The sequence below is a fragment of the Ammodytes marinus genome (assembly GCF_949987685.1).
Source record: "Ammodytes marinus genome assembly, chromosome: 24".
Taxonomy (NCBI): domain Eukaryota; kingdom Metazoa; phylum Chordata; class Actinopteri; order Uranoscopiformes; family Ammodytidae; genus Ammodytes; species Ammodytes marinus.
Genome location: NC_137228.1, coordinates 14,092,020 through 14,106,338, shown reverse-complemented (window position 1 = coordinate 14,106,338; position 14,319 = coordinate 14,092,020). Strand labels below are relative to the sequence as shown.

Below are 14,319 nucleotides of genomic sequence, written 5' to 3'. Positions count from 1 at the left end.
TGATTATTTGTTGTGCATTTTTATTTCTTCAAATGATAATGTTTATTAAAGGTACAGTGTGTAATATTGGAGAATTGGAGAATGTATTGGTCTGGCTAACTCAGTCATTGTAATCCTGAACACTTTTTGACAAAATCGGCCAATATCTTATCACCATAGTGTGTGCGCGCTGGAAAAAAAATAGGTGTTAATACACAGCCGTTGCTCCGAAAATGTAGATACAAATTCACACATAAATATATTGTAAAATTTGCATATTTATTTGAACGTTTCTGGAAAAGATGTAAACAAAAATAATAATAAGCTGGCAGTATCATGATGATATCTATAGTCTGTCTTGTTTTATTGATGATTATATTATGTTGTTTTCTGTTCAGATAAATACGGGAACAATGTGGCAGCCGGAAAGAAGGTGAGCAAGGTTTTGTTTGTTTGAGTTGAGATTTTTGGTTCAGAGTATTGAACAAAACTATTGTTGAGATAATGGCTGTTAAAGATGATTGTATATGAGAAATATACAGACGCAAACAGACAAAGTTAAGTCAAATAAACACCTTAATGTACATTTTGAACCTTTGATTTATACTAGTATGAAAGAAGAAATGTAATGGAAGCAAAATAGACAAAAATCTCAAAATTGACAAGTGTATAATAAATATAAAAAAATTACTTTTTTTGCCCAAATTGTCTCACCTTTAATGTCTGTATTTATCTTGCTCCATCAGATCACAGAGGGTTCCATGGCCTATAAGATGTCCGCCCTCAAGGCTCCGCCCTCCACCGTCCAGCCCCCAGAACCAGAACAACAAGCCCAGAAAGAGTCACCTTCCTCTGCAGCCGAACAGGGCAAAGAGAGACCCAAGGAACCAGCAGACAAGGCAGAGCAGTACGGCTACATCTCCACCAATCAGAGGTGAATATGACCATTTTCTACACCTGCTTCAACCAATCAGGATCCTACAAGGGAGTGAATGTGGCGGCAAGTTGTGGATGTTTTTCTGTCGTGTGGTTGAGTGTGTTCATGTGTGTAATGTGTGTGTGTGTGTGTGTGTTTTTGTGGGTGTGTTTATGTGTGTGTGGGGGTGTGCGTGCGTCTGTTTATGTGTGTGTTTATGTGTGTGTGTGTGTGTGTGTGTGTGTGTGTGTGTGTGTGTGTTTGTCTGTCACCACAGCCCCCTCAGTCTGAACGACGGGGTGCGACTGTTGGCACGTCTGTCGGAGAGAATCGGCCTCTCCACCGGCTCCTTCATCAACATCAGGTAGCGTGTCTGTGTCTGTGTGTGTGTGTGTGTGTGTGTGTGTGTGTGTGTGTGTGTATGTGTGTGTGTGTGTGTGTGTGTGTGTGTGTGTGTGTGTGCGCGCATGTCTGTGTGTGTGTGTGTGTGTGTGACTCCAGCCTTACTAGCATGACACATCCCCCAACCTGCTGGCTCCTGGTGGATCCTCAAGGGCGTAGGTTTGGTTCTTAAAAATTGTTAGACTTAGGTTATACATCATTTACAATAATTATAATGTCATATTTAAATTTAGTGTATTTTAAAACCTCACGTGAAAATCCAGTAGCATTTCCCTCAACCTGCCCTAACTAACTCTACCCAACACTGAACAAGCCCGCTCCCTTTAAGCCAATTAAAATGCTACCAAGGCTGAATCGGTCCTCTTGGAGTGGCTACACTAAAAAGATAATATGAACGATTCTGTTCAAATATTGGTAGGGACATGTCACTACCACTCATATGCAAACCTACGCCCATGGATCCTCCACTTCTAAACTGACTTGGCCTTTATTCTCATGGGATTAAGCCTGACCCTTCACTGTCCTGAGCGGTTATTGGAACCTGAACTCCAAACAATAATGTCTTGATTCCCTGCATGTGGTAGAGATTTTATTCTGCCTATCCTTTCTCATGCTCGGTCTAATCTCTCCACCTGACAGTAACCCTTCACCCTGGCCCTTTAAACTTTTAAAGCCTCTGGAAACCTGGTCTGAAATAGTAAAGAATTACAGCTCTTACAAGCCCTAAAAGTGAAAGCCTCAAAAATTTAAATCTGATCTAAAGTCCCTGCACAATCACAGAAGGCTTTACCTCATGTAGATGCACCGACAGTGTTGTTGTAATGACTCAGAATTTCTCATGGGGACGACAGAAGTTACGCACTACAGCTTTAAGTGCAGCATTTGAGTATGAAGTATGTCTTCTTCTTCTTCTTCTTCACTTGACTCCCTTGTGCCTCCTCTTGTGTGTCTCCTGTGCAGTGTGGTGGGACCAGCCATCACCTTCAGAGTCAGACCAAACTCAAAGAACCTCACCGCTGGAGACGTGGCGGACAAAGCCGGTAATTCTCCATTTAAAAGCACCAAGAACACTTCTTTATTAGAGTTTATTTGATACAAATTCTAGTCAATATATATGTATATTTTTATTTATTTTTTATTTATGAATATGTGGCCCATTATCCACATTATACAAACAATGGACAAAGTATACAAACACCCAATACACACAAAATGAAGTACAAGAGGTCATGGGACAGTCAGTAAATCATGGCAAATTCTCTCATTGTAAAGGTTAAAAATTGCTCACGGTGCAATGTGTATGAGGTATCTGTCTGACTGTCTAAATAAACACACCATTTTTCCCATTGCTTTTCTCACAATTATTTTTGAAGTTGTATGCAGTAAATCATATTTTCCAAAACATGCTGTATTTAACTCTTATTTTGTGTTTTGTGTTTTTTATTTTTTCAGTTGCAGAGAAAAGTTTCCTGGAGTCTGAGACGGGCCTGAAGGTGCTGCAGGGTGGAGTGGGAGAGGTGGGTGAGGCATAAAGAACTCAAATGATTCACTTCAGGAGAAATGTAATACCACACTGTGGAAATAAGATTTTTTTTTTATCTTATTTGCTGTTGATTTTGATTTTAAAAAAAACTTAAATGTTTGAATAAATACTGTATAACTAATTATGTGTACATTTTTATCTCTTAAAAAAAATTCCAGATGTTGGATAAAGAGTTGAAATCTTTCTATCAATTTCACAAATATTACAGTCCAACGTTTTTACAGAACAGATTTTGGTCCAGCCTTTTTTTTTAAGTCTTAAAAATGCATTTTCTGCATGGTTTTATGAATAAAAGGTTTCATAAATCAGACAGTGAACAACATATGAAGAAATCCGTCTGTACTACTAACCCTCAGATCCTATGGATACAATAATAAAGATCAGTTGACCCACTTTTATTTTGAAAGTCAGTCCAGGAAGTCCAGTTAGTTTACATTGGGTCAAACTTTGACAGTCAGTATTTGTGTCGGGTCCATGTGAGAGCAGCAGGACGTCAGGAGAGTAGCTCTGCTGCATCGAGCCTTTGGTGAGTGAAAACCATTAAAAATAACATTTAGTCATACTTTTTCAATCAGAGTTTATTAATTAAGAAAATCTGAAGTCATTTTTTCAACACTTTTTGCTCTGATTGTTTTAATCCCTCAGATAAAAACGTCTAATATTCTCATAAACGGTCTTGTTTTACCATATATTATTATATATCTTAATATATTTGTTTTATTGAAATATTTACTAATTAATACTTCTGTTGTATTTTTTATTCTTAAACATATTTATATCACATTACCTATCTAAGTTATCTATAAAATATTACAATAGGTATTCTACAATATAGGGATGGAGAATAGTAACATTTTTGTACATTACCCTTTTAACATTACATGGGGTATTTGTTTAATACTACTAAAATACAGCATATTTCTTGGACCTCAGCATTCAGTTTCTTAGTGATATTTTCCAGCTTAATGCTATGTATTTATCATACTATCATTATAATACTAATAATATTTACTTGTAATATGTGTGTAGCTTTTATTAGTGAATATTTTTCATATATTGCCTTTGCACAGAGTGTCTATTAGTGAGAGATTGTAGAACTGTAGATCAACTAAAGTAGAAGAAAGTTTAAGATTATTCATTTATAAATGTAGCTTTAACTTCTGTCCTGCAGCCACATGTTGCCTCGTCATCCATTTTCTTTTCTCTCCCGTTTTACACACACACACACACACACACACACACACACACACACACACACACACACACACACACACACACACACACACACACACACACACACACACACACACACACACACAAATCGGTGCACACAAAATTACAAGTTACAAATGTATTATTAAGAATAACTTTCCCAAAAAGTTTCTTGTTAAATGCTTAGAAGCATGTAGACCATAAAGATAAAAAAAGCTCTCTCTCTCACACACACACACACACACACACAAACACACACACACACACACACACACACACACACACACACACACACACACACACACACACACACACACACACACACACACACACACACACACTGAACCCCACTTGGGCCTCTTTATAATAGCAGGTGAAGTAGTACCCGTTTTACCCCCCCAGCTCCAGCTTTAATGTCTTTCAGTTACCACACACACACACACACACACACACACACACACACACACACACACACACACACACACACACACACACACACACACACACACACAGCGCCTCACATTCCTGAGGCCCACAGAGAGGAAGGAGGAGGTCTGAAAGGTCAAGACAGACAATTCATCCAGGAAAGAATAAGTTTGGGTTGACTAGGCAACAAAGACGACGGTACGATGAAAGCAGTTGGCAGAAAGGGAGGAGAGATACACACACCCAGTGATCAATAGGAACATTTTCTGTGTTTTATTTCTTCCACACACAGTTAAAGGTTAAAGCCTCTGGAAACCTGCTGGTCTAAAATAGTTTAAAAAAATCAATATATGATATTAAAGTTTGATGTGTCAAGAAGCTTTGGGCGCACAGTGCATGATTGCTTCATAAGAGTAAGACCAAGAACAAAACGAAAACAACATTTGAACATGAGTAGCATTATTTAGTAGTATTATACAAATTGAACATTTAAAGGTGCAGTGCGTAAAGAGAATTGGCATTTCTCTACATCCAACTTAATGAAGGTAAAACAAATATAAGATAAAATCAGCATTTGATGTAATGTGATTTCTCTCTGTCCTTCTACCACAGAGGAATGATGTTAAGGCGTTGCCGCTGGCGACCCGTGTGCCGCCCGGCTCTCGCTGGCTGTTTGCTACGCTGGTTGCCATGGCGTGTATCGGCGGGATCCTGGTGGCGGCCATGAGCGTGGTGTGTCTGCGTCACCACGCGCACCGACTGGCCGCTAAGAAGCTGGGACTGGGGCCGGAGGCAGGCACCTTCACCCACCAGGAATACCAGGTGATTCATAAGAACTACAAATATGGCTTCCACTTTGAAACAAACCATCCATTCCAAATCACATATCATACTTTTCTTTTTACTATTCTACATACTAAATCATGCTTGTTTCCATACTGCAAAATGCAATTGGGTATAGAAGGACATCTGGTAATTTTTGGCATACTGCAATCGACATGCATGTATTGGGGACATCCTAAATCTTTTACTGGAACACAAAATAGTATTGAAGTATAGGTATTGGAACGCAGGGCAGGGGTGTGTTCAGTCAGGATCACAAAACAAAAGCAGTGTTAGTAGATGAGCAGAGAAGCACTTTAGTTTGAAACACTTTAAAGGTGCAGTGCGTAAAGAGAATTGGTGTTTCTCTGAACAGACTTGGTAGAAATAGAATATAATATTAATGAGTGTTTTAATTTGTGTATAATCGCTTGTATATGAAGTTGTTTATGATCTTAGAATGAGGCTGAGGCCGCCATGTTGCACCGCCATGTTTCTACAGTAGTACAGAACGGACAAACTAAATGGCAATCATTATATGCAACCTCCTGAAGTCTGTCAATACTTTATTTTTTTAAACTTGGCCCATTAGGGGGCATTATACAGAGGAGTGCAATACGCTCTGTTAAAGCCTGTCAGGTAAAACAAAACAGTACAATGTTTGAGTTTGTATAACTAATACTCAATAAAGATATTGTCAAAAAAAAAAAAACCTGGCTCACCCCCAGGACCTGTGTCGGCAGCACATGGCGTCTAAAGGCGCGTTCGGCCGGATGGAAGCAGCGGCTCTCGGCGCGGTGGGAGGAGCCAGCGGGGGAGGGGGAGGGGCTACTGTCGGCATAGGAACGCCTGGATCAGTAGCAGCATCAGCAGGAGGTAAAGACTCTTATACACTATTACACTCAGCTGAACGTGTTTCATCTATTGTTCTATTTTTCTTTGTTCTGTTTGTTTGTCTATATTTTCAATGTTTAGTTTAGTTTAGCTTTTGTTTGTTTGTTTGCTTTCTGTAACTATCTTTTTCTATATACTGGTCTTGTTGTACTGTTTACTATGATGTATTATGTTTTGTAAGGTGTACAAAAAGGCGGCCACAAATAAAATGTATTATTATTATTATTATTACTAATAAAAACTTAAATTTAAAAAGCAGGTACGGACTCGAGGGTGAGCAGCGTGTCGTCCCAGTTTAGCGATGGAGCGCAGCCGAGTCCGAGTTCCGTCAGCAGCACTCCGTCATGGTGCGAGGAGCCGGCACAAGCTAACATGGACATCTCCACCGGACACATGATCCTGGTCAGTACTGTCTGTCTGTCTGTCTGTCTGTCTGTCTGTCTGTCTGTCTGTCTGTCTGTCTGTCTGTCTGTCTGTCTGTCCGTCCGTCCGTCCGTCCGTCCGTCCGTCCGTCCGTCCGTCCGTCCGTCCGTCCGTCCGTCCGTCCGTCTGTCTGTCTGTCTGTCTGTCTGTCTGTCTGTCCGTCCGTCCTCTGATTGGTCAAAGTTAACATGAGCTGACACTTTGACCAATCAGAGCTAGGCTCCGATTCTCTGTTCTTATTGGCTGTTGGGACTGTCCATTCACTTTGGCACGACTTTGTTGGTGTGTAGAGCGTGTCAGGGAAGGACCATAGGGGAGGGACCAAAGAGAACAAGTGGAGAGGTTGAGGTATTTGGATTCAAATCTCTATCCCAACTGCCATTTTCTCCCCAAATCCTCCATCCCAGCTTTAAATGGGCGTATGATATAAAAATTATAAATAAAATACATGATAAATATATCGTTTTTAGATGTGTCCTCAGCAGTGTGTGTACAGAAGCATTGTCTGGTGTTGTTGAGTGACTAACATTTATATCTTGCTTACCTTCCTTTAGACTAAACATTAAATACAGCTCAGAAAAAAATTACCTCAAACATATGCCTATAAATAGTAAAACGAGAGACATTGAACATTTGGAGTGGTCTCTTATTTTTTTTCCAGAGCTGTATATGTCTTGCTTTAGGCTTAACATGTTCCATGTGTGTATTTCCCTGTAGGCGTACATGGAGGATCACCTGAGGAACAAAGACCGTCTGATGAGAGAGTGGGAGGCTCTGTGTTCCTACACTGCCGAGCCCAGTGTTGTATCCATGGCAACAAGCGACGACAACGCCAAAAAGAACCGCTGCCCCGACTCCATTCCATGTGAGTAAGCAAGAAGATGGATGGATGGATGGATGGATGGAAGGATGGAATAGATAGATAGATAGATAGATAGATAGATAGATAGATAGATAGATAGATAGATAGATAGATAGATAGATAGATAGATAGACAGACAGACAGACAGACAGACAGACAGACAGACAGACAGATTAATCTCTTTGCTCTCCCTCAGATGATCACTCCAGAGTGAAGCTGAAGGCGGAAGTCAACCCTTCACGCTCCGACTACATCAACGCCAGCACCATAGTAAGTCTCCATGGTAACAGTAATCACATTAAATCGTCACAGGGACATGATCTAAACAACATGTCTCCTGATGATTTGACGCTTCTGCTCAAGAAAGTGAAAGCAACATCTATCTATCTATCTATCTATCTATCTATCTATCTATCTATCTATCTATCTATCTATCTATCTATCTATCTATCTATCTATCTATCTATCTATCTATCTATCTATCTATCTATCTATCTATCTATCTATCTATCTATCTATCTATCTATCTATCTATCTATCTATCTATCTATCTATCTATCTATCTATCTATCTATCTATCTATCTATCTATCCATCCACACTGTAATAATTTTCATTTTCCTTTATTTAACCTCGAAAGATCAATTGAGGGGTGACCCTCTTTTACAATGACGTCGAGTCAATGAAAAAGTTAGTCAACCTCACCCTTTGTATTGACCTTTAATGATCCTTGCCCTGTATCTCTCTTCAGATTGAGCATGACCCGCGGATGCCGGCCTACATCGCCACCCAGGGCCCGCTGTCACACACCATCTCTGACTTCTGGCAGGTCAGGGTTTCAGTCCACAATATTCATCAATATTTTTTTAATTTCTTTTAATTTTATTTGTAAGAAATTAAGATTTAAACCTTACAATCTTAATTATTTGAATAATCTATGTCTTTATATTCCTACTAAAGTTCGGAATTGAAAGATGGTGTAGAAAATTCTGAAACACTGATTCGGTTTGACACTGAATGAGACCATGGCAATTATGACTATGGATCTTTTAAAACGTTGTGACGTGTTTATAGATATTACAAAACTCCAGGTATAAAAAACATTTAAAAAAAAACATGATCTCTTCTCCATAAATCGATTGTTTTGAGCCCAAAGTTCCACCTTGAAATGTCCAAAGCTCAACATTATTACAACCGACAAATTCTAATTATTCGCAATATTCAAAGGAAAAGCATCAGATATTCGCATGGGAGAAGCTTGCCTGTTACTGACTGCCTCCCTTGCAATCTTATTTACATCATTCATTCATTTATTTATTGATATTGTTATTAAAGTTCAGAGTTGAATGTGTGTGTAGATGGTTTGGGAGAACGGCTGCACTGTGATCGTTATGATGTCAGCTCTGGTGGAAGACGGAGCGAATCAGTGTGCTCGCTACTGGCCCGACGAAGGCTCCTCTCTCTACCACATCTATGAGGTGAGAGCAGTATGTGTGTGTGTGTGTGTGTGTGTGTGTGTGTGTGTGTGTGTGTGTGTGTGTGTGTGTGTGTGTGTGTGTGTGTGTGTGTGTGTGTGTGTGTGTGTGTGTGGTAGGGGCTGTCAACCTACATTTTGCGATTAAAACTTGAAATTTGAAACTAAAACTTGATGCCAGACAGGATAGAATAAAGTGACTAAAATATGAAAATGTGGAAATAATATCTAACTAATTGCATGCATTTACATTTACTCTTTAAAAACCAAAAATACTATATATACGGTATGTCTGATCAGGTTTGACTCTGTATTTGTGTTTAGGTGAACTTGGTGTCTGAACATATTTGGTGCAACGACTTCCTGGTCCGAAGCTTCTACCTGAAGAATGTTCAGACGCAGGAGACCCGGACCCTCACTCAGTTCCACTTCCTCAGCTGGCCGGCTCAGGGCATCCCCACATCCACACGCCCGCTGCTCGACTTCCGCAGGTACTCATGCTGATGGATGGATGGATGGATGGATGGATGGATGGATGGATGGATGGATGGATGGATGGATGGATGGATGGATGGATGGATGGATGGATAGATAGATAGATAGATAGATAGATAGATAGATAGATAGATAGATAGATAGATAGATAGATAGATAGATAGATAGATAGATAGATAGATAGATAGATAGATAGATAGATAGATAGATAGATAGATAGATAGATAGATAGATAGATAGATAGATAGATAGATAGATAGATAGATAGATAGATAGATAGATAGATAGATAGATAGATGGATGGATGGATGGATGGATGGATGGATGGATGGATGGATGGATGGGTGGGTGGGCGGAAGGACGGACATACAGACAGACAGACATTTCTTCAGCTGGCCGGCTCAGGGCATCCCCACCTCCAAACGCCCTCTGCTAGACTTACGCATGCAGGTACTTCTGCTGCTACCTGGGTGTCCTCACTAACCCTAACAATACATCATAGGAGCACTTCACCCAAAATGGCAACAATCACGAAGCAAATTTACTGTATCTCTGTCATTACAAAGCAGTTGAATATGTTGTTGACTTATTGAACAGTCAGAGTAACAAACTGTAACACAGAACCAGACATTTACCTGACAGACTGTACTACACCAAAGCGAGTATTGGGACCATTTGGTGAGAGAGAAAGAGAAGTTTTTTATTATTATTATTATTATTATTATTATTATTATTATTATTATTATTATTATTATTATTATTATTATTATTATTATTATTATTATTATTATTATTATTATTATTATTATTATTATTGTTGTTATTATTGTTATTATTATTATTATTATTCTCTAACCCCAACAATACATTAACGGAAGAGTAGCTGTCCTCATGTAGTCTGGCTGACTGGAGCAGGATTGTTGATTGTGACTGTGTTCCAAATTGCATTTTCTCTTATGCAATTCATACCTTTTTTCCTATTCTTCATACTACAGCTGATTTCTAAACTAGAAATCCCGACCTGATGTTGTAGGGAATCTTGGTATTTTTAAGTATGCATCTACAAGAATTGGGACATCCTAAATCTTTTTCTTCCATACTAATTAGCAGAACAGGAATGTTCCCTGTATCGATGTGTGTATCATATTACCATCATTAATTTATAACCAACCTAGAATAATTATTCACAAAATTGTATGTCAACTTTATTCTTGACATTTAAAGATATTTTTACACTATGCACTTCTAGAATAAAGTCGAAATCAGTTCAGATTTTTCCGTTAAACTCAAACACGATTCAAGTTCTACCAACACTGGTCTCTCTATCCAAATGATTCCCAACAGAAACAGTAATAATTGTCCCACTCCATCCTTCCTCCATTCCTTCTCCTCTTCTGTCCCTCCTCTCTTCCCGTCCTCCTCCCTGTGCGATGGGGGTCAGCGGGGCCCTGGTTTCATTTTGAACATATCTGTCTGTGTCATTCTTGTGGTTTGCAGCTAGTAGTCTGGGTCCAGTTGCATAGTCACAAAAATGATCATGGACTGATGTGGCTGCAGCAAGAGGTCCATCGCCGAATACCTTCCCCTTTTTATCCTACTATCTATCTATTCATCTATCCATCCATCTATCCATCCATCTATCTATCTATCTATCTATCTATCTATCTATCTATCTATCTATCTATCTATCTATCTATCTATCTATCTATCTATCTATCTATTGTATCTATCTATCTACTGTATCTATCTATCCATCTATCTATCCATCCATCCATCTATCCATCTATCTACATGATTATTTTTCACTGATTTTAACATGCAATAAATAACTAAATACATCTTCACCTCATCACTTGATATTGTGGAAAGACTTGAGGTGGTTGTGGATGATGCCATCTTTAGTAACTAGCTTTTTGTCCTTGAAGGCCACCGTAGCTTCTGTAAATTCTCCCAAAGGGAGGGTTGTAATGTAGAATCTCACCACGAGATTATGTCAAAATACTCTGATATTACACACTGTACTTTGAAGTAAATGTACAGTAAGTTCTGCATATTAAACACTTACATTCATATTTATGATGAATATTGGCATTTGTATTCTCTCTCTCATTGCTGTTTATATTTTATTCAATATAGTTTTAAAGTATATATTTTTTAATTTATGTGATTATCTGATTGGATCATTTACAGTGCATCTATGTATATATAAGGAAAGCTGGTTAATATAAATAATAATGGTTGTGTAAACAAACAAAATCACTACATATACTGTACAAGCAGTTTTACTTGTATGTTTTCATATTTGATTAATCATATTCATATATATTTTTTCTTTTCAGGAAGGTGAATAAATGCTACCGAGGACGGTCCTGCCCCATCATCGTGCACTGCAGGTAACCTTCACAACAACTGGAGAAGTTTCATTTGGACTAAAATTATATTTGAATCACTCATATTCACATATTTACACAAAGGCACGACGCACATGTACAGTCACTTCATTGTAGTTCCATATAAGTCCACATGGGGGCAGACTCGTGCAACAATGTGTCTGTATGTCTGACTATAAGCTTGATCTCTGTAACTCTAGTTTGAAATTTGTATTTGTGTTTAAAAATGTCCTAGTTGATGTAAAATAACAAGTGATTTGATGTTTTATTTGCATCTTAAATCATTTTGTATGTTTGTTGATTTAATGTGATATAGGCCTACAATTGTCTAAAATTGAACTTTATAATGAATCACTTTTATTTATAAAGTTTGCGTTGTGTTGTCTCCACAGTGACGGCACAGGCCGGACGGGGACTTACATCCTGATTGACATGGTTCTCAATCGCATGGCTAAAGGTGAAGGAATATATGTGTTATTGAGATTAAACAAGACTCACTTCTATTACCTAAACTGTGTAATGTCATCCAGATTTATTCCTTTATGTACTTGTTTTAAAATGGCAACAATCAGGTACATTTCTTATATTTTACTTTTGTACAAGTTGCCGGAAAGTTAAATGTTGTTGTACGTTTTTAATGATACATTGACAACAAAGGCATTCTATATCTATCTATTTATAATGAATGTGTGTGTGTGTTGTGTGTGTGTGTGTGTGTGTGTGTGTGTGTGTGTGTGTTAACTGTTGTACTGCAGGTGTGAAAGAGATCGACATCGCTGCCACGCTGGAGCACGTCAGAGACCAGAGGCCCGGGATGGTTCGCACTAAGGTCGGTCTCTAGCTGCTACTCAATCTCAACAAAAAGCCATGACCCTGAAATACAGTGAAATAGGAGTTTTTGACGCTTCCTGAATGTTTTGAGTGCATCAAATGTAGAAATAGTTCTACAGTTCTACCATCACAAACGTCACAGAGAAGAATATGTGAACCCCTAAACTCAAGTTATGTCTGAAGGATGAAAAACTGGAGGCTTTTATCTTACTTTTAATGTATTTTTTGGCCCACTTTGAATTGCCTTGCGTATGAATTGTGCTATAGAAATAAACTAGCCTTGCCGTGCCTATGTTTTTAACCTTAGAAACCTCTAACAACAACTAAAAAAATACACTTTTAACAAAACATTTTAATCTTCACAGAAGTCATTAAGATCTGGCTTGAACATAATAATAATACATCCAACTTATATAGCGCTTTTCTAAGACTCAAAGTCGCTTTACACAGCTAAGAAAATAAAATAAAAAACGACCAAGATACAGACATTAATGTAAAAATTGATGGAGAGGGGGATACTAGGAGTAGGCAGAGTAGAAAAGATGACCTTAAAGGAATAACTCACCCATACGGAACCGGCGGTCTATCATTATAAAATCGCTATTATAATATAATGAATGAGGTTTTTCTTCCCTCAGTCTTTCCTCAGTCTTCCCTTGGCCCAGCTGTCCTGTTAATCCTATTTTACTAGTGTGACATCACACTAGTAAAAATGTAGGGTTAAACACTCTTTCTGCCTTTTCTCAGGCTAGGATGAACCGATTTCAAAAATGTTTGCACATTTGTAGTACATAGGATCTCAGAGTTCAATACACCTTCATTTTCCCACAGGTGAAGTAGGTCTTTAACTTTCAAACTGCAATCTGTAACCATTTCACTTTTTCTCTCTAGGACCAGTTTGAATTCGCCCTGACAGCCGTGGCAGAGGAGGTGAACGCCATCCTGAAAGCTCTGCCCCAGTGAAGCCGGACCGACCCACTACGCTGCCTATGACCTTTAACCTTTGACCTCCGACCCTCGCGCTATGAACCCCACTCTACCGTTACCTGTTCTCTCTGTGATGAAGATGATTATCATGATGAAGAATGACACTGTGCTTTCTCTATCTGCGCGCCAGGTGATCCCTTCAAACTTTATGGTGATGTCAAAAAACAAAACAAAACAAAAATAACAACTAACTTTTGGATGACTTGAAGGTCAAAAGGGATGAACGGAGGCATGTGTCTGATGTTTAAGGATTTGTGGCACATACATGTTGTGTTCAGGGACATTCAGAAGGTCATTTAAAACAGGAAAATGAAGCGTCCTCATAGACTTTAACTTTTTTTTTTCAAATCCCTCTTGATCCTTTACTATGAGTCCATTTTTGTTCAGTTACATGATATCAATAAAGTTATATAACAGTGATTTATAGTCTAAGAACTCCTCTGACTGCACTTTCCAACCTGAATGTATTTCCTGAACATGTACATAAATGAGCCACAATCTATTTAAACATCAGATTTTAACTTGGACCTATGAAAATCCAGCCAGATTAAAGCTACAAATTTAATTGTCCTTTTCATGTGTGTTTGAAGTTTGTTAAAAGTGTGCTGCTGTTGGTCTCAGGAAGGGAGCAAACATATGAGGAGTGTAACGATCTCGATTGTAC

At 38.6% G+C, this 14,319-nt stretch overlaps 1 protein-coding gene across 1 annotated transcript in view; it reads left to right on the top strand.

Annotated features, from left to right (window-relative positions):
• The window catches only part of LOC307269914 (receptor-type tyrosine-protein phosphatase-like N), a gene marked incomplete at both ends in the record, with an annotated part of 24,248 nt that extends 10,617 nt beyond the window's left edge, over nt 1-13,631 (top strand). The window contains 17 exons of the mRNA XM_080053000.1: nt 378-412; nt 726-913; nt 1,173-1,259; nt 2,258-2,337; nt 2,750-2,814; nt 5,091-5,300; nt 6,029-6,176; nt 6,454-6,596; nt 7,335-7,482; nt 7,676-7,749; nt 8,230-8,307; nt 8,837-8,956; nt 9,277-9,443; nt 11,787-11,840; nt 12,230-12,294; nt 12,593-12,666; nt 13,560-13,631. Coding sequence (XP_079909126.1) covers nt 378-412; nt 726-913; nt 1,173-1,259; nt 2,258-2,337; nt 2,750-2,814; nt 5,091-5,300; nt 6,029-6,176; nt 6,454-6,596; nt 7,335-7,482; nt 7,676-7,749; nt 8,230-8,307; nt 8,837-8,956; nt 9,277-9,443; nt 11,787-11,840; nt 12,230-12,294; nt 12,593-12,666; nt 13,560-13,631 — 1,808 coding nt within the window. The remainder of the gene's footprint in view (nt 1-377; nt 413-725; nt 914-1,172; nt 1,260-2,257; nt 2,338-2,749; nt 2,815-5,090; nt 5,301-6,028; nt 6,177-6,453; nt 6,597-7,334; nt 7,483-7,675; nt 7,750-8,229; nt 8,308-8,836; nt 8,957-9,276; nt 9,444-11,786; nt 11,841-12,229; nt 12,295-12,592; nt 12,667-13,559) is intronic.
• Nucleotides 13,632-14,319: the final 688 nt, after the last annotated feature.